A 27,884-nucleotide genomic window follows, 5' to 3' on the forward strand; every position below is an offset into this window, starting at 1 on the left:
ATTACGATTAGGTGTTATTTAGGTGACATTAAGACAGCAGATATAAAAAAAATATTTTTGATCAATGATCATTGAAATAAACCACCATTAGGTAAGTACAAAGTATTTATTCTTAATCACATTATAGCACAACTTATCAATACTGTAAATTAAAAACTTATATGCTAACATAGTGACTGGTCTTGCATCATGCAAGTAAATTAAAAACATAATACATTAGGATGTAAACTATAATTACAACTAAAGACGGCTTCAACATAGGAAAATATACCTTAATAGTAGTACATAGATCACATGTACGCACAGCACGGGTTTGCCATATTGTTAAAAATATATGTATAGACGTTAGGCCGGCCACACACGTCCGGAATGTCTCTCTGAATTCAGACTCTTAATACAGAAAACCCGGAATTACATACAGCGTCATTACTTATGTTCCACACACGTTCTGATTTTTTGAGATGAATTTCTCAGATCGATCTGTTAAGGCCCCCCAATACACAGTGGTCAAGGATGGTCCATGACAAGCCATCGCCATTGTGTACGGGCAATGGTATACAATGGCGGACGGCTGGCCATCGTTGTCTACCGTGGTGCGCAATCGGGAAGTTGTCGGTTTTTATGTCACTTCAAAGGATTCGTGGCCTTGGTGTTCACACAATCGCCCATGGCAGTGGTTTGCCATGGCCCATTGTTAGCCACTGTGTGGGGCGTTTAGAATAATACTGACGAGCGTTCTGAATTCAAAATATGAAAATTAAGATTATGAATTCCTGACGCACCTCTTTCCAAACTTTAAGAATGGACGAGCACACACGCTGGAATTAGATTATGAATTTGCCAGTTGACATTCGTGGGAGATAGTGAGACAGACGTTCGTAAGACAACCTGCGGCGGTAGCACGGTCGCATTTTTATCTCTTGTCACCAAGCCTGTCACGTTCTAACAAGTATGTAAGTGCGAAAGTGACGGGCATAGTGACAGGCAAAATGGAACCATGCTACGCCCGCTGATCAATCGGAATGGTTAAGAAGACATGTGTGTGAGGCACAGCTTTCTGAATTAAGAATCTGAATTCAGATAGACATTCCGGCTGTGTGAGGCCGACCTTATGAGTGATGATCAGATGTCGTAAATTTTGCAGCAATTTCGGTACAGCGCAGTTGAATTAAAGTAATTGTTAAAAACGAATTTCTAGAGAGATAATATATTTATTAGCTGGTATTTATTATAAATCACTTCAGCTGGCCGCAAAACTGTACCGAAATTGCTATAAAATTTGCAATCACCAGACGGTGATGATCTGATGATATCAAGACAATTTAACGAATCAGTAAATAGATTCAGTATAAGTCCTACTTAAAATATCTCGTCGGTTTTAATGTAAAATAATTACTTAAATAATACAAAAGTCAGCATTAAATAAAATAGAAATCAAGTTTGGTACAACGGATGCTTTGCAGGCGAGATGGTCAAAATGATCAGGCCACAACTTCATTGTCAAGAAAATTTGAGAGAGAGAACAATTTGAATACCTTACCGGCTTAGATATTTCTGCTTCTGCTGCTGAATGTACAAAGAAAAGCAACAGAACGTTGCAACATCAACAATATCTTTGCAGTTCGTACCTACAATTATATTTAACTACAAGGCACTTTTTCTTCTTTGACCTTAGTACTCTTATCAAATCGACTTATGACTTATCGAATCTCTTTATGGTCCCTTTGTGACAATTTTGAAACGTTAACGTTAAAAGGTATTAATTGCGTTGGCTATGCATTGGGTATGATACGACAGCCTCAATAATGCGTTCAGATCTATCGAACTCGGCTGCATGCCATCCCTCGCTAAGCACCGCTCGTCGTCGGCACACATTCACACACACACACACACACACACACACACACACACACACACGTTTTTGTCAGCATCGTTGCTTTCGTAGTATTAATTTCAGCTTCGACACGAAAGAAGAAGAATCCTGAATCTAAATGGCCGCGCAATGTGCGGTTTTCGAAAACTTCACCTCGCGCACACTCCGGCTCGTGCATTGAGTTCCCTGTCGAGATTTTCTCGAGGAACCAGTATGGAGTTCCTCAAAAAAGGTGGGTACAGGTTTCTACAGCGCTTGCCCCTGTGAGATTCTATTGATGGCATGAAGGTTTAGGAGCACAACGGTACACTGACACTGATGCGGAAGTTTATCCAGCGCGGGAGGCGACGAGGAGTAGGGTTGCCGTATTGCGAGGCAGCGGCGAGGCGTAGCTTACCATGGCGCTCTTGCTTCTGAGTTTATTAATGTACCTAGTGAGGGTTTAGGAGCATAACGGTACACTGACACTGATACTTGGAGACTTGTTCGGTGCTGGAGGCGAGGAGTAGTGGTTGCCGTGTGTGCGAGGCGTAGCTTACCATGGCGCTCTTGCCTCTGAGTTTATGAAGGTAGTGAGGGTTTAGGAGCACAGCGGTACACTGACACTGATACTAGGAGGCTTGTTCGCTGCTGGTGGCGAGGAGTAGTGGTTGCGGTGTGTGCGAGGCGTAGCTTACCATGGCGCTCTTGCCTCTGAGTTTATGAAGGTAGTGAGGGTTTAGGAGCACAGCGTTACACTGACACTGATACTAGGAGGCTTGTTCGGTGCTGTAGGCGAGGAGTAGTGGTTGCGGTGTGTGCGAGGCGTAGCTTACCATGGCGCTCTTGCCTCTGAGTTTATGAAGGTAGTAAGGGTTTAGGAGCACAGCGGTACACTGACACTGATACTAGGAGGCTTGTTCGGTGCTGGTGGCGAGGAGTAGTGGTTGCGGTGTGTGCGAGGCGTAGCTTACCATGGCGCTCTTGCCTCTGAGTTTATGAAGGTAGTGAGGGTTTAGGAGCACAGCGGTACACTGACACTGATACTAGGAGGCTTGTTCGGTGCTGGAGGCGAGGAGTAGTGGTTGCGGTGTGTGCGAGGCGTAGCTTACCATGGCGCTCTTGCCTCTGAGTTTATGAAGGTAGTGAGGGTTTAGGAGCACAGCGGTACACTGACACTGATACTAGGAGGCTTGTTCGGTGCTGGAGGCGAGGAGTAGTGGTTGCTGTGTGTGCGAGGCAGCGGCGAGGCGTACCCAGAGCCGAGGCGGCGCTTGCCTCTGTGGAGAGAAAGATTCAGTTAAGTTTCATATTTGGGGCATTCCACGATTATGTCCCTTACGAAATGCTTTTGCCTTGTATGGCAGCTAATTCAATCAAATCCGTAAAACTCGAGAATATACTGCCAATTTGTTAGCAAAGTCATGAAATATTACCAGACCCAATATCATTTTTTCAGCCTTTTCAGAACTATTAGAAGAACGGCGTTTCGTAAGGGACATTCTCGTGGAATGCACCATTTGCTCACAAAGGAAGTTGTTCCACTTAGGGGAACAAGGGAACATTAAAGGGAGTAATGACCGAAATAATTTAAAGGTATTTTTAGGGTCCTGTACCTTAAAAGGAAAAACGGAACTCTTATAGGATCACTTTGTTGTCCGTCCGTCCGTCTGTCTGTCTGTCTGTCAAGACCCTTTATCTCGGGAATGCGTGGAGGTATCCAGTTGAAATTAAAACTCAGGTCTACTACAGTCCCTTGAAGCTGTAAAAATCAAACTTCTAAGTTTTACGTAAAAAAAAGATACGGACATTTATGCCGCAAAAAACGGCTTATATTTCGACACTCTCACGGGAATCAAAATTTATAGGGTACTTCACATTGACCTAGAACTATGAAATTTGGCAAGTAATAACCGTCTTATCCAAGGAAAAAGGCCAATTTTTCTTGTAGATATATGAAAGGTCTCGAAGCTGTGTTCAATTTGCCTTGAATATGCTGTTTTTCATTGTTACTTTGCGAATCCATGATCCTCATGTAGACACTCCGCGGCTCTTCGGGCTTGAGTTCACTGGTGCCAAATACCTATTGTTCGGCTCAAGCACAGGGCAGCACGGTGTCTTAACTTGTTCCATAAAGGCTTTATAGAAGTTACCTTGCGAACTCCACGATCCTCATGTAGACACTTCTCGGTTCTTCCGGCTTGAGTTCCATGTCCAGGTCCAGCGCCAGATATTGTTCGGCGCAAGCACAGTACAGCATGGTGTCTTAACTCGTTCCATAAAGGCTTTATAGAAGTTACCTTGCGAACTCCATGATCCTCATGTAGCCACTTCTCGGTTCTTCCGTCTTCAGTTCCATGTCCAGGTCCAGTGCCAGATATTGTTCGGCACAAGTGCAGTGCAGCATGGCGTCTAGTTCGCTGAGTAGTTCAGTTCAATAAAGGCTTTACAGAAGTTACCTTGCGAACTCCATGATCCTCATGTATACACTTCTCGGTTCTTCCGGCTTGAGTTCCATGTCCCGGTCCAGCGCCAGATATTGTTCGGCGCAAGCGCAGTGCAGCATGACGTCTAGTTCGCTGTGTAGTTCAATAAAGGCTTTATAGAAGTTACCTTGCGAACTCCATGATCCTCATGTAAACACTTCTCGGTTCTTCCGGCTTGAGTTACATGTCCAGGTCCAGCGCCAGATATTGTTCGGCAAAAGCGCAGTGCAGCATGACGTCTAGTTCGCTGAGTAGTTCAATAAAGGCTTTATAGAAGTTACCTTGCGAACTCCATGATCATCATGTAGACACTTCTCGGTTCTTCCGGCTTGAGTTCCATGTCCAGGTCCAGCGCCAGATATTGTTCGGCACAAGCGCAGTGCAGCATGGCGTCTAGTTCGCTGTGTAGTTCGGCGAAGGTCGGCCGGTCGCGCGGCCGCGCCTGCCAGCATGCCAGCATCAGGTCGTACCTTAAAAAAAATATTATAAGACAAGCGTTAAAAGGAAAGGGGACGGCCGTTTCTACGTACAAAAGTAGTCCCCATTTTCCTCTCTGGATATTGCCATTATGGAAAATATTTTAACATAATTTAGGTATATTAACCATAGCTATGCCCTACGTTTGACTTTTTTTAAATTTTTTGATTATTGTAAAAATTAGGAGCGAAAAACAGATTTCATACAAATTCTTAAATGCTTCTAACTCTTATAATAATTAAATATTCGAAAAGAATCAAACGTAGGGGCATAACTGTGGTTGATATACAACAAATTGTGTCAAAATATTTTCAATAATGTTGATATTCAGAGAGGAAAATGAGGACTACGTTTGTATGAAAAGGCGATTTCGCGCGGGTCCTCCACTTTCGTCTTAAGTTCAAAGTGTTTTTATTTGTGAGTATATGTCAAACTGATTACAGTGGCGGTAAATAAATATTTGTAGCACTATACCCTGCCTGATGGCTTATGGCAGAAAGTACATACCTACCTTACGATGATGTCGCACATGCTTTATTTTGGTTTATTATTTATACAATAGTGTTTCTACTTGAAATAACACAAATTAAAATATAAATGCATATATTGTACTAATAAAAAAAACTATGTATGTATCGGCCGCATTTAACATAACTCGCTCGTCCCTCGTCTAATTTCTTCGAATAGGCATATCTCGCTTTTATGACTTTTTTTCTGCAATTACCTATTACTACTGAAGCAAGTTATACATAAATAAGTTTACGTTCTCTGCCATAAATCACTTAATATTTTTTTTTTTTTTTTTTTTAATCTGGTTTTTATGGAGGCTTTGGACACTCTAGGTGAACATGTCAGCCTCCACTTAATATTTTAAATAATACTTAATTGTCATTTCCAGCAGATAAAATGAAAGAGCCTATAATTTACTACTACTGGATAAGTATATTGACTATCTCATGTTTAAACAACTGTGAATAAGCAAAGGTTTACAAAGAGAAGGGTAACGAAAATTACTATTTTGTATTTATACAATAAATCATATTCTTAATTCTTCCATTCATGTTCAAAGCATTGGAGTGCGTGCCAAATCTGCACTGGATATAATAGATGAGCACTGTTTATTTACTAAATAGATCATGTGGATTTAACATAAGAACAGTCGATTTTAGGTACGTTACTTTGTAGGTAATAAGTATTAATTCTCTCAGAATAAGAGTTTTCATTTCAATGATTCACGGTTAGTTTTACTAGGCCGGGATATAGACCGTGATAACCTTTTGTATTGTTTATGAGCTCCCGATATGATATTTCAACGCAGTTACATGCATCTTGTTCACAGGTGACTCAGGTGACTGTTTGCAGCACTGCAGGCGTTGGGGCGCGGCATGCGGTAACAGCGCGGCACCGTCACCACCCCGACCTCCCACCACCCCCCACACACGTCGAGTGACCTGCTGGTACTCGTACTCACAGCTGTTTGCAGCAGGCGTTGGGGCGCGGCATGCGATAGCAGTGCGGCACCGTCACCACCCCCACCTCCCACCACCCCCTCACACACGCCGAGTGACCTGCTGGTACTCACAGCTGTTTGCAGCAGGCGTTGGGGCGCGGCATGCGGTAGCAACGCGGCACCGTCACCACCCCCTCACACACGCCGAGTGACCTGCTGGTACTCACAGCTGTTTGCAGCATGCGTTGGGGCGCGGCATGCGGTAGCAACGCGGCACCGTCACCACCCCCTCACACACGCCGAGTGACCTGCTGGTACTCACAGCTGTTTGCAGCAGGCGTTGGGGCGCGGCATGCGATAGCAGCGCGGCACCGTCACCACCCCCACCTCCCACCACCCCCTCACACACGCCGAGTGACCTGCTGGTACTCACAGCTGTTTGCAGCAGGCGTTGGGGCGCGGCATGCGGTAGCAACGCGGCACCGTCACCACCCCCTCACACACGCCGAGTGACCTGCTGGTACTCACAGCTGTTTGCAGCAGGCGTTGGGGCGCGGCATGCGGTAGCAACGCGGCACCGTCACCACCCCCTCACACACGCCGAGTGACCTGCTGGTACTCACAGCTGTTTGCAGCAGGCGTTGGGGCGTGGCATGCGGTAGCAACGCGGCACCGTCACCACCCCCTCACACACGCCGAGTGACCTGCTGGTACTCACAGCTGTTTGCAGCAGGCGTTGGGGCGCGGCATGCGGTAGCAACGCGGCACCGTCACCACCCCCTCACACACGCCGAGTGACCTGCTGGTACTCACAGCTGTTTGCAGCAGGCGTTGGGGCGCGGCATGCGGTAGCAACGCGGCACCGTCACCACCCCCTGACACACGCCGAGTGACCTGCTGGTACTCACAGCTGTTTGCAGCAGGCGTTGGGGCGCGGCATGCGGTAGCCGGCGCGCAGCAGGCGCGGCAGGCGCGCCGCCGCCACGTCGGCGTACGGCGCGCCGCCCACCGTCACCACCTCCCACACCACCACGCCGAAGGACCAGCTGGAAAATTACCAACGTCGTCATACGAAACACCTAGTCAAATGTAATAATTAAAAATACGCAAGCCGATGACGATTTACAGATTTATTTAAAAACCCTCGATTCTCTTATAAACAGCAAGCGTATTTATTATAATCGGAATAGCATTCTATCGTCACGTTGCAACAAGCAGGTAAGTGCGTGACCGTTGTCTTAATTGTCTTATTTATTGTGGTAGGTACTTAAGTGATAAAATGCGTCCATAATTCGGTCGTCGTCGTGTTCATATTTGTTCAAATTAAGTCAAAGTCAAAAGATAAAAAATGTATTGTAAGTTTTAGAGATCAGGGAAAAAATAAAGTCAAGAAATCAGTATGTCCTCACCCGAGGCCTAAAGAGGGATGGGTTGGAATGACTTGTCAACCAAATAATACTTACACATCGCTCTGCGTAGTATATATCCTGTGTGTCAAAGACTCCAAAGCCATCCATTTTACCGGCATCTTTCCGTTGCCCTTCTGCTTATACTGATTCTCTTGATAAATGTCCCTGGACAGTCCAAAGTCCGCTATCTTCAGTGTCCTATCGCTGGTCACCAGAATATTTCTAGCTGCCAAGTCTCGGTGGACTACTCTGTTGGAAGCTAAGAATTCCATTCCCATGGCTATCTGACGACAGAAAGACAGAAGGTCCACGTAAGTCAGTTCAGTGTCGCAGACTCCCTTGAGGTCGTACATCTTATTGACCACCAGTTTGGAGTGTTCGTGAGAACTCTTGAAGAGATCGTTGCGGTAGTTGGTTTCAAAGTTGTTGTTGCAGTATTTGGCGTTGCGTTTGGAAACCATCACGTCCCACGAGCACCTGAAATTATTGTTCATTTACGTACTGTGCGTGTTAAGTGTTAACTAAAAGCGCTTCATCTATGCTACTGAACAGTTAGATAACCAGTAGCAAGAGTAGTTATTCGCTTATTTTCGATCTACTACGGCCTTTTCCTAACTTGGTGGTAAGGAACCATGTCTACACTCCTGTGTAAAATAAATATTAGCTTTGTTATGTTTGCTGCAAATGAGAGAAGGGCCTACGAGAGGGTCAGGCGCTCACTATATAGCTTTGCACTTACCTCAAGTAAGAGAGCAAGTCCCCACGGCTGCAGTACTCGGCGACTATAAGAGGCCTCCGGCCGCTGCAGCAGCCCACGAGGCTGACCACGTGAGGGTGCGCGCCGACGCTCTTCATCAGCTCTGTCTCCGCGCGGAACGAGCGCACTTCGTCTCTAGATGGGTAGTCTGAAGGAATTTTACAGTAATTGAACAATCAGCAGCAGACCTCAGATAGGAATGAACGAATGAAAAGTTTTCCGATAAAATATGATATGCAGAGGTGCACAGAGGCCTGTAACCTCGTCTAAATGTAGCTACTCCGAATGGCAGTTACGGTACGTCGCTGACTATTTCTGCAAAGAGCATTATTCCTCAGTCTTCCTTCGGGGCTACAGCAAATGGCCGACAAGTCACTCTTGTACAGTATTAGTTAGAAAGAGATGGGTAGTTAATTTGTTATTCTCGCGTCTTCCGCCACCGGAAGTTTTTATTATTATTTTCGAAGATCTTTGGATTATCTTTCAGATTTTTTTTGTGAAATATGAAAATATATTACATTTCTTTGGTCTTACCTTTAAGCATTTTGACTGCAACAGCCTTGCCAGGCGCTAGAGTCCCTCGTCGCACCACACCAAAAGCGCCCTCGCCTATAACTTCGTGTAACTGCAGCTTCTCTGGACGAATCTCCCAGCTGTCTTCAGTAACGGGCAGGTCACTGATTATTTCAGGAAACAGCTTCTTTGGGAAGTCTTCTGGATCATCCTGAATTAAGTTTAAAATGGATTGGATTACTTTAGTATCTATGAAGCATCGACAGTTGCAGTAGAGACCAATACCTACGCAGACTAATCGTCTTTCTTGTAAGTAAGTACCTACACAGAAGCATGTATTTTACCTCAAGAAACAGCAGTTTCGCCTTGTTGTCGCGGCGCCGTTTGCACCAGACCACGACACTCACTAGTATGGTTGCCAACAAGAGCATGGCGAGAAGAGAGCCCAGTACCGGCACTGAGCTGGAGGCTACCGGCCCACCTGCAATGTCCAAACGTTTAAGAAATTTGTGGAGTCAAAGGTTGAGGTAGGTGTAAGTCACAGAACAGTATAATAAGGTTAGAATGGCGATGCGATGCGAGCACGGTACGTGTCACCGCGCGATTTTGAGCAAACGCTCGCAAGCCCATACAAGCCCTGAGCGCTCGCCGCGGTAAATTATTTCAATGCAGATTAAGACGCCAGACATCAAATCCCATCAAATCTGTCTAAAGGAGGCATATCCTTTCACCGGTAAGCGTAAGTGGAGGGGACCGAGCGGCGACACCGGTTCCGATACTAACTGCGCGCGATCGCCATTCTAACTTCTTTAATATGTTCCGTGGTGTAAGGGGTGTAGGGCGCAGACAGTTAGATTGAGATATTGTATTTACCGCGATTATTGATGAAGCCTATCACCAACATCTTCTAGAAGCCGATAACACTATAATACCTATGACTTACGCGGAAAAATGCCGCGGATGCTCTCGTGCATACAGACGGGGCCCTTGAAAGCGCACACCGACACGCTGTACTCGTACAGCCCATAGTCCAACACTCCGGAGAACGTCATTTCTGTAGCCTTCTGTGGGGTAAAATATTCAGATTTTAAGTACTTATTATATAGCATCCAGTAATTGCCATGCACTAAAAAAAACGAAACTTTCTTTCACTTCAAGTTACTCATAGCCTTTTTACGAAATTTATATACAGTTCAAGATCGTTTAATCTGTTTACTAATTGACCAATAAGAATTTTTAACGTTTTACTGGCCAAGAATTTAGTATAGTTTAATTTTTGTAAAGAATAAAACAATTGAAGTTTGCTCTTGGAAATATTTCATTAAATATAATGAAATAAATAGGAGGCAGATTAAACAAAAGTCGTCTCCTTCGCGATTTTCGTAGACATATCTTCTAAATACCTAAAACTGGTATGGATGTGTTCCTCGTTGTCTCCAGAATACGAATACGGTTTTAGTTTATGGAGGGGGAAAGGGTCGAAAAAAAGGGGGGGGGAGGATGGCGGCCCACCATCATTGATATTTTATCGGTCCCATAGGACTCAAAGTCAAGATAGACAAATATCAACTTACCCCAGACACATTGACCTTGTATTCCTCTTCCCCCACTTGAATTTCCACCCGGTACCGGTCAGGGCTGTGTATCGGCTGCAACCAGCTGACGCCAATGTCCCACGCATCCCCGTTGGGAACAGGGAGCAATGTGATGTTTTTGACTGCTTGCGGTTCTGGGACAAAAAAGGACAATGTATTAGTTTTAGAAATATAATAAACGGTAAAAACTTTACATTCTTTTTTTTTGTCGTACCAGAGCACTAAGGGGCAGGCTTCGGATCGACCAAGGTGGAGACAACTTCATCACGCTGCACCGACAAGAGCTCACAGCTCTTAAATTGAATGATGATGATTATATTTATTTATCCGCAAATATGTAGGACAGGTACAAATCGTACACAGAAACAACAAATAAATCAGTTGCTTCGCCTTCGCAACTTTAATGCAAAGTGCTGATGAGATCGAGGAGCTGGGTATTCGATATTACACTGTATAATTCGTACCTATATCATACGGAAGTCCGCCTTTGCCATAACCCGAGACTGCGAAATAACATTTGCTCCCCAAGGGCACGGCTTGGGAATACTTGATTTCTGATTCTCCTGGCTGGTGAATAAGATTTAAAAAAATTAAGTAGATAAAATAACACGCAGAGAAAATAGTATTTAACATAACTCTTAGTTGAGGCTGCAATTGCAATGTTTACTCTATTCACAAAATATGTAGATAGTGTAGCTGCTTGCTTGTTAAAAGCAGGTGTTCAGGTTCAGGTTCAGGTTCAGGAGGTTAAAATTTTGTACAATACAATTTGAGAAAGATATAACTAAGTACCTGTGACAATTTATTTCACAATAAAAATCAGCTTAAGTGTCCATGTTCCAGGAATAAAAGAAACATTGCAATTGTTCTTTGGCCAACATCAAAAAGTCATCTACTAACCTTACAATGAATGACCTCTTCGGTGCGAAAGTTGGTTATAGGGCAGTCATTTATTACTCTGAATGATTTATCCGATTCTGAAAAATAGAAGTAAAGTACCTATGTGAACAAATGAATCAAGAAATTTCAGGGAATGTGCGTGAACTGTAGGGAATTAAATATAAAGAAATATAAAAAATACGGAACGGGCTTCATTATACTATAATATTATATATTCTGAAAAATATCCGTAACGAACGATTGAAAAATGTAAACGGAGAAAAATCTCACCATTATTTATTTTCCAAGTAAAATTAACATTAGAACAGTGGCAATTCATCATGTCACTGTAATCTATATCAATGTTGATAGTATAATTTATCTTTTGCTCATTTTTATGAGTGATATTCCTTGCAAGTAACTTTGGACCCTGAAGCCACGGAGAGTGGGTCCCATTGTCAACCACAGCTGCTGTCCAAAACGTGTAGTTTTGAGTGGAGTTTAGCCAGACTTTTTCATTCCGTGACGGTGGTATCAGGAGATGTTGTACGATCTGAAAGTATGAGATAAATAGGAGAATAAATTTTATAATTAATACCTACACATGTGTTAATTATTTATAACTAACGCAAAATCGTGTTAGTTATATATAACTAACGCAAAATCAAATAGAAATGTTCGGACTTCAGCCCACTACTGCATTACTTGAGCTACCAAAGCTTTGCTTCGTCGGCTGTGGCTGTGTATTTTTTTTTGTTTTCTGTTTAAATTTTTGGGTCCCAATATCTTGCGGTAGATCTTCCGCTCGGCTACCAGCAGCGCGCGCTCCTCTTTTTGTGTTAGTGTCCTGGCTTCGCATTCGTACATAAGAACATCCGTCCGGCTTTGGACAGAGTAGCATGGCGGTCTTTGGTGTCGGAGGCCAAGATCCACTTCGGTTCGTCGCGCCACAGCAGTAAGTAAGTTTAAATTTTTTAAATTGTACTTTAGTAAGCTCTCAGGGCGGCCATTAAAGGAGTGCATTCGCTCCACGTTGACGCTGACTGCGTCGTCTGTCATACATTTGGCAAACCACAATGGTGCAAGTTCGCTGAGAGCATTTATTTCGCGACGCAACTAGAGACAGAGATCTGAAAGAGCCCTCGAGTCTTACGTAAGCAAACAACTCGCAAACGCGAAGCGAAGCGGCGCGGCGCGGCGGGCCCACGTACGGCGTTCGCGTTCGCAACGAGATCGCCCACGTAGGTCACTTCTATAAGTATCAAAGGATTGATTCACCCCGCGCCGCATCGCTTCGCTTCGCGTTCGCGTGCTGTTCGCCTACGTAGTACGCTGCGTTAGGGCCAAAACACAAAATACACGATGTAATGTAGTGTCGTGTCACGTTGCGATGTCGTGTCGTGGAAATCTACGAAGTGCATTGATTGATTCACGACACGACATCGTATCGTAGTACGATTTTCGACACGACGTCGTGTTGGATGCCGCCAATACTATGACGCGGCAGACAGATAGACGGACAAGGCGAACTTCACAAAAGGACCGCAACAGACGTGCCTTATCCTGCTGTTAATAAGAAGTCACAGAAAGAAGAAAGAGAAACAGAAAATACTGGATCCATCCATTTCTTTCCATCATGAAGGACGGAAGTCACTTCAAGAAGACACGACGACGTCTCATCATTGTGCCACGACATCGACACGACGTCGCATCGTGTCATTGTGTTTTGGCCCTTACTAGCAGAATCTGTGTGCGATTTTTAGGGTTCCGTACCCAAAGGGTAAAAACGGGACCCTATTACTAAGACTCCGCTGTCCGTCTGTCTGTCACCAGGCTGTATCTCATGAACCGTGATAGCTAGATAGTTGAAATTTTCACAGATGATGTATTTCTGTTTAAGTAGGGCTCCCATACAACATACATGATTTTTTGCGTAATGGTACGGAACCCATTGTGCCAAGTCCGACTCGCACTTGGCCGGGTTTTTTAATTAGGTATGTAATTATGTAGGTACTTACATGACTCTCGTCATCAGAAACCATGATCACGGCTTGTAGGTAATCTGAAGGCGATATTTCATAATACACTTCCTTATCCAGCTTTGTGATATTAAGTTCCGATGGTAGCCCCAGCAGAACCGGCGGACCTAAAACAGTGGTGTAATTAGTTGCAGTGGTCGGCGCAACCGCATTATAAAAATCACCAGGTTTTAGGAATCTAACATCATAAATGTTGTTTTCTGTTCGTTAAGAACTAATGTGTCACTGTGTGTTTTAAATATTGTGCCTTACAGCTTTAGTATGATATCGCGCTTAAGCTTAACCTTTTGAACGCCAGACGGCGAAGGAATATGCCGTGCCCCGGACGCCAGGCGATCGGGATTATTTAAGCGAATTTTAACTTTACGGAGTTCCGCGTAAGTCCCTATACATTAGCGTCCTTAGCAATACTTTCCGATGACAGCCATAGCCGTCTGTGGCGGTAAAAAGGTTAAGGGCAAAACACGGGTGATGTTAATTGATTTTCAATGAGAATTTTGCTGACGGTGCTAGTTTACAAGTTCTTCTTTTCGGTCCTAATAGTCGTTTCGCTCTATGTCACTTTCAGATATCATGATTATTTATGATTGAAAGCAATTGAAAATACTCACTTAGCCAGTTAGATAAACATACTGGGTCGTCTGGTGCCTGAAAAATAGAAAAAAGTCAATACAATACAACACAAAATACTCTTTATTGCACACTCAATACAGAAAACAATACAAAGAATACAGAAAATTAAGAAGAGGTAAACAACAGGCGGTATTATTGCTTAAAAGCGATCTCTTCCAAACAATCTTTAGGTAGCCCGATTAATAATGGTATTGACCTATTATTAATCGGTCTATTGTTTGCAGATTTTACGAAAGCAATTTTTGTGCTAATGTTTTTATCGGTCATTAGACAAGTCAAGAAAAATAAATAAATGTTCACCTGTTAAAAAGGTAGGAGGACATTCATCTATATACAGGGTTTTCGACTTAAAATACGTGAGTGACCCATTATTAATATGTTTAATATATATACAGGGTGTCTAAAACATAACTGCATTCCCGTTGCCAAGGAGGTTTTGGGATTATACTGAGCAACTTTTACTATGGGATCAACCACGAAATCGCGAAAAAAAATTACCTTCCCATAGAAAATGGACTAGCCAAAATGTATGAAACAGCCTTTGTTTTCGCGATTCCGTGGTTGGTCCCATAGTAAAAGTTGCTCAGTATACTCCCAAAACCTCCCTTGCAACGGGAATGCACTTATTTTTTAGCCATCGTGTATATTACATAGGTACATAAGTAGAGGTCATGATAACCAGATAACCAGGCCACCGATTCCCCAGGCATCAAACTGTAGGTCAGTTCACGCCCGACCGTTGAGGTAGACTCCAATCTACAACCACTACTTATATTCCAAAACGATGCAATTACCACCCAGGTAGCAAAATGACGTCAGCGAAGTCATAATGAAGGCATTATTACGTCATAATGACGTCGCTGACGTCATAATGACGTATAAATGCTACTGGGGCAGAGAACGTATACGTTCACTTTACTTTTAGAATTGTAGACTCGCAGATGGAGTTCACGCACGATAACAGACAATTAATCAGTTGTAATATGGCTTAAGGCCCCGTAGGTTCGTGCTCTTCTTTCACTCTCATATCATAAGAGTTAGCGAGATGCATGTGCGTGCTCAGGACCGCGGATATCATTTTTTTAACAAAAAAAGTTATCGATGAGATCCCTTAAAAACAAAATACGCATTTTTAGAAGCAATTTGCATATTTTTAGCTTTTGAGCACAAATTTTTTGTGCGTTTTAGACCTAGTGTTCGTGATTTTTTTTATATCGACCGAACGTCAAAAAATCAGAATTTGAATCGATGAAGTCGCTAGAGAAAATCCTCAAGATTGCTTATTCATTTTTTGGCAACCGTATTGTAATCTAAAAACGAAAAGATTTTTCAAAAACTCCGCTCCTGGACCTTCGCACAATCGGATTAGGACTAACCTCGAAATCTCTGGAACAGTCCTGAAATTTGGTATGTATGTTAATAAAAGGTTTTTTTATCATGTCTACACTATTTGACATTTGGGGATCTCGAGGAAGCGCCGCCGCCATCTCGGAATATGTGTGACATCTTGGAGAAATTTGAATTTTTCTCGGAATCTAAGTTCTCTATGACAATATGATCTAAGGCAACGTTAAAGCCAATTAAATTCTACACAAAAAACCCTTCAACACCTTTGCGGAAAAAATACATTTTCTTTGAAAAAAACCGGCCAAGTGCGAGTCAAACTCGCGTTCCAAGGGTTCCGTACATTACACCATTTTTAATAATGTATGTGAAACGTGAGTGAAAAGTCTTTAAAAAACCCGTAGGGGTCGGATCAAAAACTAAGTAATTAAGCCCGACTCACGCTTGACTGCACATTTCTAATAGGTTTTCCTGTAATCTATAGGTAAAGATCTATTTTGTGTATTTTTTTAAAAATTTTAGACCCAGTAGTTTCGGAGCTGTTTCGGAGTTTTTTGCCGTTTTTTGCGTAATGGTACGGAACCCTTCGTGCGCGAGTCCGACTCGCACTTGGTCGGTTTTTTTAATTGAATAGTTATTACAATTAAGATATTTATACTGATTAAACAGATAACGTTCGTAACATTTGTTTCAGCGGTTTTTCTTTTCCGACTATCTACTTAGATAACGAAACCAATATTGAATACAGTCGTGCTTTGTTAAAAACAAGGTAAAGTCATGTACATAAGGTTTATATTCCAACATAAAGAAGCTATTACATGTTCATGCAAGTGTTCCTCGGATGTAAAGGCGTGTTTACACTGGGTAGACTGTCTTCGTTGGTATGGGAAAGACAAAACAATATGTGAATGCGCCCTAAGATTTGGAGTTATCGCTTGCTGTCAATTCTGTCCCGTAAACATGTTTTTCTAGACAGTGCGGAATTACTCGTATATTGTAAAAAGAATTATTTAATGTCTATTCACTAACAATTCTTGATAAGGCTTGAGGAATATAATTAAAGGAATAACACTAAGGTCGCGTTTAATTACTTATATTATAATATGTACACGTCAGTGGCCTAGATAGGGGGTGCTGGGCGGGGGGCAAGTGCCCCGGCGCCATCCAAGAGGGGGCGCCAAAATGGGCAAAAGGCAGCAGCAGGAAAACTTTTGTCAGTCGTCAGGGGGCGCAAATTTGGTGACTTCCCCGGGCGCCATATCCTCTAGCTACGCCCCTGGTACACGTACCTATACTTATAACAGTCACTAGTTTGATAAACTTATCGTTTACACTTAGGTTAGGTACTAACCAATTTTCGATAACGCTTTTTGTTTAGTTTAATTTATTTTTTAATATGTTTGTACATAGTTTAGTTTTAGACTGGTAACAATATTAGCTAACGCAGCTCTGTTTAGACTTACAATCTAACTACTATTTATTTTACCTTCTTGTCCATAATCTAGCGTTCTAGCGTATAAATGACATCTCATCTCATCTCATCTCTCTAGCGACAAATTGTAACTGTTGTTGTGTTTATGTTAAACATTGTAATCTGTGGACCTATGTTGTCTTTAAATAAACTGATTTATTATTTTATTGTTATTAATGTTCCTATAATACTTCTCCTTCTGTGCACAATGTGTTTAGAAATAGTCCAGATCTGAACTGTATGCAAAAAAATAAAAATATTATAGGACATTCTTACTAAGTTCCACTAAAGAGCTTATTACCTACACTATAACTATCCTAATTAAGTGACTAACAAGAGGGACGCCGCTATACGTGAGGATGTACGACTTATCGCGTCTCACGTATAGCGGCGTCCCTCATGTTAGTCACTAAGTTTAGCAAAGTGTAATAAACCCTTAATACCGTATGCCAATATCTTATTTCCTGTTAATGTCTGTAACTTGTTTTGTGAGCCAAATAAATAAAAGAAAAGAAAATAAGGTTTAGGCTAGTATCAGTGTTGGACGTAATTAATTACTTCTGTAATTGAATTGTTAATTGAATTACTTGTAATTGAAATACATGTAGTTGAATTACTTGCAATTGAAATTACAATATAATTTTGTAATTAGAATTACATTAATTGGTAATTAAATTACTCAATTACTTTCTTACCGAAATACGGTAAACCAAACCGAGAATTTTCTAAAGAAAAATCATCTTGTGCTGTTTGTCAAAATCAAGCAGTCGTTATCAGTTCAGAATTGGTAGGTACCAACTATTAACAGGTGTCAACTTTTGGTAGGTGCCACTATTGGTAGGTGTCGACTATTGGTAGGTACTAACTATTGGTAGGTGCCAACTATTGGTCTATTGGTACGTGCCAACTATTGGTATGTGCCAACTATTGGTAGGTGCAGATTATTGGTAGGTGTCGATTATAGGTAACTTAGTCCCACAGAAAGCTCAATATGGCTTGAATTGTGGGTGTTACAACTAACACGATAATGTATAAGTAAGTACTTAAATACGTTTATAAGTCGGGAACAAATTAAACACGGATATTTTTCGCTTACCGGAATTCGAACCTCCAGCTTCACAGCCAGAATTACTACCGTTTAATCCAGTAGGGGCTTCCCATCTTTTTCAGTCCGCGGCGCCCTAACCTAGCTTGACTATTTGAAATAGATAGGTAACATGGTGAGGAGGATTGCCTCACGGCGCCCCTCTTTACCGTCAACGGCGCACCATCAGGGAGTTTCGGAACCCCAGGCCTAATCTGAAGCGAACATTTATATGATCAATGAGTCATGATTTAACCCGCCACTCTGATAGGGGAGTCGCAGACTTAACCGGCCTCCAGTAAGGTGCATTACTCCAGTGATAAAAGTTTATTGCACTGAGCAACGAACTTTGGCTATGTTGTATGTCATTGCACCTAAGACGAGAATATGACTGTTATTTATAGTTGTCTGTCAGATAATATAATATAAATACCTAAATAAATACAAAGGTCAAACTACAGAGGTGAAATTGTAAACCGAACCATAATTGTTATATCCTAGCCGTATCCATACCAATTGTAAATACATAACAATTCGCGAAAACTCATTCGCGAAAAGTGCGTTATATTTACTACCACTACCGGTTGGCTACCTAAACAAAAACTGCGATCTTCCTATCCTAGCCATATGCGTACCAATTGTTAATACATATTTATTAAATTAAAACTATTATTATAGTTTGAACATGAAATTTGTACTCGTACTTGCCTTCCGGAAGAATGTTTAGTGGATTTAAAAATATAGATGTAGATATTTTTACCTAATCAAAATTATTGAGCGTTTATATAGGAACCTAATACGTACCTATGCAATTTTGCCATAAAGAGTATAAAATAGAGTATAAAATAGTATAATTTGACATTTTGTAGGTATAAACTTATGTATAAATAATTTATAACATTCTTTGTGTACCCCATGTAGATGTATGTATTAAAAACCCTGTGGAACCTTCTTTTTTAATTTCCGACGGAACGGACACAGTGAATTTGCATTTAGGCCTTAGGGTGAGAGGCTATTTATTTGCTTGTGCGCATCGTTTATGACCTAAATGCTAATTTTAACCCTTAAATGCATGATTTTTTCTTTTTGGCTGAAATTACACGATGCATATGTTTTCGTCTAGTTAGACCATTTTTTGAGGTTCTCGCGTTTGTACAAAAATAATATTTAAGTTTTAAAATCACTAACATTTAATGCTAATGCTAATGTAGTTTAATTTTATACGGTAATATTCTCCAATAACTAAATCCAAATACAAGAAATACCGTTTGTACTGAAAGAAAAAAATTACGATTTTTTATTTTTTATTTGACGGGTAGGAATATAACAGACGTGAAAAGGGCTATTACTAGGGAAAGCAACACAGCTCTACCCATATACTGACAATTTTGTTTTGAGCCCATGCATGCAGCAGTGCTATAGGAGAGGACAATATGATTTGGAGAACGTTTTTGAAAAGTACATTTTTTTAACAATAAGAGTCATGCAATTTTATTATACGATCAAAATAAACTAGATTAAACATTACTATTACGGTTCCCATTACTGGGTCATTTTATCTTCATGTGTTAAATTTATTAGGATACTTAAACAAAATTGTTGTGTGGAACTAGACGAACTAATTTGCATCAATGCTAGTAATATATGTCACGTAATTGTTTACTGATTGTGGGAAAAATAATAAATAAAATTGAAACATATACATACATATTCGAATAATCTTTCTACCATCGGAAATTAACACTATTTGTGGTATATCTATAAATATAAAATAATTGCATACTAAAAATCATCAACTTTTAGCTTTTTCCAAATTTTCCGCCATTTCGTCTTAAAACAAATGAATTTTTTTAATACTAAAATACTGCACAAACAATATAAAATCGGAAAATGTATTAATTTACTCTTAAAATAAATGTACAGGAACAAATTATAAACTGAAATAGATAACATACACTAAAGGAAAAGTGACCAAGTCCACCGTCCTAGTTGGGTACAGGAACAAATTGATTTTATCTATTTATGCATAAAATTATATGTTTTTGTTGTGCATCCAACTTGATCCAACACTGCCATCGCGAATCATGCGCATTGCAAAATTCGTTCACTGAGATTTCCACTACACAATTTCCGCATAAGATAGATTTAAACGCATTTTGCACGGTACAGGTTTCATATTAAAGTTGCAATTTCAATGCATTTTTTGTTTAAAGAATGTTATCGATGTTGTGCAACTGACGAGGTTAGGAGTGTTTGGTAGCCACAGTTAACTTTAAGTATCCAGTATCGTAATCTAGGCACCTATATAACGTTTTTTGTACCTACATACGAAGATTGAATAAACTAAATCAAAAACATTCATTATACCCCTAGAATCAGTACCTAATCCCTTAAAAAAATATCTATGGAGGTATTCTGATGTAATATAACCTATTTCGAAGTATTCGAACATAATATCAAGACACTCAACATACATTGAGGATTGAGGAGAGTCTTTTCAAAAGGGTATATTTCTCTATGAACACCATTTGAAAAGACACTCCTCCATTGTACATTCGATGTACATTCAACAAAATCTATATAAGAATTGAAATTGTCTTAAATTTTGTAGTCATGTGATACACTAATGATAGATTGACGATACTAAAACCGGTTACATACCACGAAATGTACTACCTATTTGACTGTGCAGTCTGTTCACTTGCGACGGTTTTAAGCGAAAGGTGTTTTCACAAGCTGGTAAAGGCTCTTGATTGTTTAAAAACTTAAATACTTATAAGAAAGTTGCATTTATCCACATGGGGGACAAAGTAATCAAATGCAAATTTTGAGTTGTTTTCTTATGTTTGCTGGTAGAATTGACTTTTAAATGATGATTTGGAATAAGTAAGTATTACATTTATTTTGAATCGATTTGCTTTGATTTTGTTTGATATTTTACAGTCAGTATTTTCTTTGTGTTGGTGTGGTGAAATAATATGTGCTTTACTCGGTGGCAAAATTTGTTTAACCCTCGTGCCTTGAAACCCTCGCAACGCTCAAGATTCCATTTTTCGAACCACTTGCTACGCTCGTGGTTCAATTTTGGAATCTTTCGCTTGCTCGGTGATAAGTATTAGCACGAGAGGTTGAACAACAACTTGTAAAACAAAAAACTATTAGCCGGCTGAAGACGTTAAAATACTGGTAAATGTTTTAATGGTGGAGATCGATTGAATGTTGTTTGTCAATAAAGGTACGGAAATTATAGCCGAGGCGATTTAAAGAGCGACTAAATTTGAATCTGACTCAGGTGGTTACTTATACCTATAGTTCCAAATAAACACTTACTTTTACTTGATTTTACAAAATCTTTAGGTGACTAATACTCCTTAGAGTCCTTAGCTAAAAGAATTTTTCCGAGATGTAACCTAGGTAGCTACCTAAATCGAATTGGATCGAAACATGTCGAGCTATTCGGCTTAATAATACGTGAGTGACCCGTTTTAAAATAATTTTATTAAGTATGTATATCGTCGCCTAGCACCCATAGTACAGCTCAGCAGTGCAGTCAGCTGCAGAGAAAAGGCACCCCCCCTGCATACAAAGTTCTGTAAATTAGCTTTGCTTAGTTTGGGGGTAGGTTGATTTGTACAGGGTGAGCCAGTGATAAATGCATTTAATTTTTTTTAAATAAATAATCAATTTTTATGTTTTAATAAAATTATAATTATAATTTGGGATAAAGAAATAAATTTTATGTATTAAAAATTAAATCATCAAGATTTTGTCCGTAGCGGTTGCGGCACTCTTCCAGTCTTGCTTGTAAATTTTGAAAAACTTAACAAGACTTTCGTGTTAAGAGATTTCCTGGCTCCGAAACTTCACGAATCGTATGGTTACAACAACAACACATGGTTTCAGCAAGACAGGGCCACCTGCCATACAAGTAACGTGACCCTGGAAGTTTTGCGTGAAATGTTTCCTCAAAAATTGATATCGAGGCGAGGTGACATTGCTTGGCCCCCCAGGAGCCCTGACAGCAGACTTCTTTTTGTGGGGTTACTTGAAGAGTAAAGTGTACTCCAATAATCCGACAACCACAGCAGAATTAAAGGAAAATATTCGTCAAGAAATCCAATCAATATCTCCGCAACTTCTAACGAAAGGCTTTGAAAATTTACAAGCAAGACTGGAAGAGTGCCGCAACCGCTACGGACGACATCTTGATGATTTAATTTTTAAAACGTAAAATTTATTTCTTTATCCCAAATTCTAATTATAATTTTTATTTAAAAACATAAAAAATAATTATTTATTAAAAAAAAATTAAATGCATTTATCACTGGCCCACCAGGCAGTGTGCCTTCAAGAACTTAGCACTAAGTAGATAGGTACATACATTACTACAATGTAAAAAAATAAAGAGTTGGAATTATACATACATTGGATGCACGACGTTCGTTGCATTTTGCGTCTCTGCTTTTCGGTGTTGTCCATTTTCAACAACCGCTTTACCTCTTTAGCACATTAAAGTTTTCCACCCGCCCGACTAGAGAAGCCATTCGACTTCTTTGCCCGAGACACGGCAGTTCAGCAGCATTTCGTGGCAATTTTCGCTACTCCCTGCTACGAAATGCTGAAACAACATACCCCCTCCAATACGCACTAACTCCAAAACTTTATTCACATTTAAACTTAAATTTAGACTATATCTTTTAGCTTACAATACAATTACCGTGTTCTTCGCGCGCGTTCTGTACATTTTAGTTTCATCGTTTTCTATTTATTTCTGATGTGATTTTATGATGGATATCTTATATGTATGAACTACTAACCTGAAATTATTTCATATTATTAATTTAAGAATTTGTTTATTCGAGTAGTCTTCTTATATGTAGTATTAACATTAATTACATACATACTTCTATCTGTATAGATAAATTCAGATATTGCCAACTCACTCACTTGCACTTTTTCCATGCATCTGATTCAGTTATGTTAATTCTTACTATTGTTAGTTGTTAAATGATGTCTTGTCACTGCCTTTTCTGTTCTGAGCTATCTTCTGGCCCTGGGCTCCCCGAAAGACCAGCGCTGTAGCATATATCTGCTAGAGCATATGCTGAGTGGGTGTCCTTTTGTAGCCTCTATATAGCAGCATTATTGCATGTTACTTTTAGCAATAGACAATAGGTACATAGTTTTAAGTATTTAGTGAATAAGATTTTCTTTTTAATTTTTGTGGTGCTGTATGTAGATGGTTTTTGCAATAAATGTTTTTCTGTTCTATTCTATATTTAAATTAAACAATAATAATGAGAATGCAGTCTAAGCACAAGCATTTTTAAGCCCGAGTCCGGGTGAGAGGGTCGATTACTCACAACTTTACCATAGTTTAATTACAACCAGCCTAGAGCTAGTACAAGTAATATACCCATCAGTGCCTAGAGTAAGATAACTTCTAAGACCGTTGCTCTTAATAACCTGATTGAGCTATTTATAGACGTGATATTATCTCATTAACTTAAGGCCAGCCACGATCAAAACTGCATTTTTCTGCATTCGTTGGATTAAAACTTTATTTTTAGGGTTCTGTACCCAAAGGGTAAAAACGGGATCCTATTACTAAGACTCTACAGTCCGTCTGTCTGTCACCAGGCTGTATCTCATGAACCGTGATAGGTAGACTGTTGAAATTTTCACAGATAATGTATTTCTGTTGCCGCTATAACAACAAATAGGTACTAAATAAATATTTAAGTGGGGCTCCCATATAACTAACGTGATTTTTCTGCCGTTTTATGCGTAATGACACGGAACCCTTCGTGGGCGAGGCCGACTCGCACTTGGCCTTTTTTTTAATTGAGGACGCCTAACTTGTTTCTAGACTATTATCATCATGGAAGGGGTGGAGTTTGAAATTCAGTGGAATATTTTATAACGGCTAGTGTTTTCAGTTTTGAAAATGAAATACTTACATTTATTAACGCGCCTGTGTGTAAAAGTGACACAGTGAATTATGGCACCATGCGGTGTATAAGAGCAGGCGCTGTTTCATAATTTCGCTTTTTTTCATCCTTTTTACGTTTTGCTGACACATGATTGCATACACTTACTTTGCTTTTTAACATGTACATGTTAAAAATATATGAAAGTAAGGTCGCCTAAGATATAAACGCTCCGTTTTCTAAATAACTATAGTCCAAAATAACCAAATACAACAATTAAGTACACAAGATGGCCCAAAAATACGTTGACAAAACATTTTTACTGCTGTATATTGTTGATAATTCTCACAAACGTGTGCGTTCGTGTATATCAAAGCTAAAGGGGGATATTTTGAAGTTAATTCTGTTTTAGCTAAATGATTACATAAGTACAATCTTAAATTTTTGAAGTCATTTTGTAAAAAATATACGCAAGAAAAAACCATAAATAGTTATTTGTTATACAAGGGTGCAAAGTTGTATTTTACCCGCGAGTGTGGAATTGAAACATGAGCAAGCGAAAGGATTCTATAGTTGAACCACGAGCGAAGCGAGTGGTTCTAAAATAGAATCCTGAGCGTAGCGAGTGTTTCAACACACGAGAAGTAAAATACATTTGCACCCGTGTGTAACACAAAACTTTTCCCCTCACTATAGCGAGGAAAGTGCAACATCCACAGGCGTTAGATCATCTTCATCACTGGAATCACTATTTTTTTTACGATATTATAACAGAAAACACTAGAAATTCTGATTTTTACGTGAGTCGGTGAGAAGAACAGTAAAAATTTTGTTGACAATGTTGACATTTCTGTTCTGACGTATGAAATGTCAACGATGCGTTTTGAAATTGCATCGACTCAACTTGTGCGTTCAGAATTATATTTAACATCATTACAAAAAATCTAACGTTTCTTATGGAATTTTAAGGTTTATGACTTAAAATTATTAAATAAAGCTAAATTTGGTATTTTTTATTAGATTCTCAAACCATTTGTTGAATGATAATTAATATCGAACCAACCATTATTATGAGCGTTTTACGTTTTGTTATCTGTCAAGCTACCTAAACACGCTCCATCCAAGGTCAAATTACTTTCCCCACTAGTGGATAAAATGCGTTTTTCCCCGCTTGTTTTAAAGGATAATAGACGGCTTTCCGAGCTAGTGAGGGGAAAAATTCTTTGTCAAGCACGTATTTTAGGCCATCCTGTACATAGGTACCTATTATAATTTAAATCGTTATAAAATATCATGTTTTTTTTACATCCAGCGCTCCGTCTGTAAGTCATAATCTTGAACACCAAACAAAAACGAGTCGGACTCGCGCACGGAGGGTTCTGTACCACTACGCAAAAACGGCAAAAAATCACGTTGTATGGGAGCACTAGCACCACTTAAATATTAATTTTTATTCTGTTTTTAGTATTTTGTTGTAATAATAGCGGCAACAGAAATACATCATCTGTGAAAATTTCATTTCTCTGGCTATCACGGTTCATGAGATACAGCCTGGTGACAGACGGAGAGTCAGACAGACAGACAGACAGCGCTGCGGACTCTTTAGTAATCCCGGTGCCATTTTACCTTTTGGGTATACGGAACCCTAAAAACAGAAGTTTTAAGTAGGTACTTACGAGTAGGTTATTAAATTATAACAAATATTAATTCGTTCGTAATTTTGTAATTCGGTAGTAATTATATTATCTATTTGTCATAAGTATGCACAAAATACATGATTATGTGCGGTGGGTTATAATGAGTTTTTGGAAAATGTTTAATAATCAAAACTAATCTGTTTTGTAATTAATCAAAACTTGCATCGATGTATGAACAAGGAACAACGGCAAAGTAAATTTTTAACCCAATAATACAATTTATTTTTCAGGTCTTTCATGGTTTATGAAGTTTCAGTAGTGGTACAGTCGCCATCAGATATATCGGAGCGGCCGAGGTGCTCAAAAATTTTCACTCTAATTTTGACGTGTTCAGATTTTTGTGAGCACCTTAGCCGCTCCTATTTAAGTTTCTGTACCTACTATTAAAGTATTAACTACTAAATAGGTGTAGTTACTTGACTAGGTAATACGAAATGGGTCGGAAATTTAATTGTTTGATTGTAGTACCTACTATGAAATATATAAGGGATGTGGTTAAAACGCTTACAAAACAACAAATTGCCCTTACTTTAACTAAATCCCTTTTATATGTATATTTTGATATCGCAATGAAATTTTAAATTCTGTCAAAAAAATTTAGTCTAATAATGTGTAATGAAAATTTTTGACAGGATATAGTGCACAACTTTTGGGAACAAATCAAATTATTTTATTAGATAAATGGTGGCGGGGTGGCCGGGTTCAAGGCGTTAGCCCAATTGCTAAAGACGCCGGTTCGAATCCGGCCTTCACCACTGTTGGGCTTCGTTACTTTTTCTTTAATATAGGTATGTCATCTATTTCAGTTAAGGATAGGTAGATAGTGACCCTTCCCTGCCTACAAAGCGGGAGGTCCGCGGGTTCGAACCTGGTAAGGGCATTTATTTGAGTGTTTATTATGGACTTTGTCTATAGGTATATAATTATTTATATATAATTAATTATAGCCTTCTTAAGCTTACTGTGGACTATATCGATAACGCTCTGTGTAAAATTGTCCAATAATATTTTTTTTAATTTTTTATTTTATTTAATTCTACAGGATAGTCATGTACCTGCAATACCGATAGATGAGTCATCCATACAAATTGTTTCAATTTCTGAGTAGGCGAACTCTATAAGTACCTACTACCTAACCGTATTGACTGTGAACAAATTGTAATTTTATTTGTTTTTAATTTACGTCACATTTTACTTCCATTCATTCATAGATGACGTAAAACATGATCAAATAGAATGACGCGGTGATAAATCTGATTAATGAGAAATAATAATATTAATTATGTAGGTACCTACGTGGATCGATAAGGTCCAGATGGACCTATGTGACATCCAGGCGGCTGAATGGCGTCGGATCGCACAGGATAGGAACGAATGGCGAAACCTAGTATCGGAGGCCAAGATCCACTTCGGATCGCTGAGCAAGCGAAGTAAGTAATAAGTAGGTACCTTACCTACGTAAAATATTTCTTACCGTGAAAACGTTGCAGATCTCTTCAGCAATCGTATTTAACGTTTTATTAGAATAATTTAGTTTGTCCACTAGCACAATTTCACTTTCAATCGATTCTGTCCGAATTATCAAACACGCAATACAAACTAACTGTATACACCCCCTAAACACTAATCTAATTTTCGAAATCGCCATTTTGTTAAACCGCGTTTTATTTCTGTTCAGTCATCACTGTCATCAGCACTCTTTCAGCCAGTGAGTGAGGGTAGACAGTTTATTTTTAGGCGACAAGTACAACCTTATCAATGTCTATGATCTTTGTTTACCATTTCGTCGTAAAAAAACAACGAGAAAACAATTGTCATTAGAATCCACTTGAAAATAGTGGCAAATTTTCGAGAGCGGATATAAAAAAATATAATGTTCGAAATTCAAATTTTGAAATGTGTCCGGAAAATTCGCACGTAGCTAGGCCGAGCGGTCGTTCTTTAGAGCTGCGAGCGTGGACTGGGCAGCGTGAGCCGCGCGTTTGACTTTCCATCGTAAATCGCGATTCGTTATGCAATATGTACCTAATATTTTGTACTTTTTGTGCTTTAGGGGTGGAGGTTTTCCGGACGACCAGTTTTGCTACACATTTATCCGGTCTGCGGCGTCAACGCGGCACATTAAACGTGTTACTATGAAGTAAATAAAATTTGTATGTTATTGTGCAGTTGGGTATTTATCTACTGTAATCTCTTAAACATGACTGGATATCCTTTAAGCCAATGTTGCTTAAGCGATTATGTTGCTTATCCCTAGTAGCTTACATA

The 27,884-nt window shown here is 39.8% G+C and overlaps 1 protein-coding gene across 1 annotated transcript; it reads right to left on the minus strand.

The window, feature by feature from the left end:
- Positions 1-71: 71 nt before the first annotated feature.
- On the minus strand, positions 72-27,884 carry LOC134749411 (tyrosine-protein kinase receptor torso-like). The gene is made up of 15 exons (XM_063684333.1): positions 27,091-27,884; positions 14,069-14,105; positions 13,437-13,564; positions 11,710-11,971; positions 11,440-11,516; positions 11,004-11,106; positions 10,519-10,673; positions 9,888-10,008; positions 9,289-9,425; positions 8,966-9,155; positions 8,414-8,579; positions 7,729-8,151; positions 7,174-7,311; positions 4,620-4,808; positions 72-3,132 (listed from the first exon to the last, which is right to left on the minus strand). Exons 1-15 carry the CDS (start codon positions 27,262-27,264, stop codon positions 3,006-3,008), a joined length of 2,427 nt encoding a protein of 808 aa, XP_063540403.1. The 5' UTR covers positions 27,265-27,884; the 3' UTR covers positions 72-3,005.

This window comes from Cydia strobilella, chromosome 18, assembly GCF_947568885.1.
Source record: "Cydia strobilella chromosome 18, ilCydStro3.1, whole genome shotgun sequence".
Classification (NCBI taxonomy): Eukaryota; Metazoa; Arthropoda; class Insecta; order Lepidoptera; family Tortricidae; genus Cydia; species Cydia strobilella.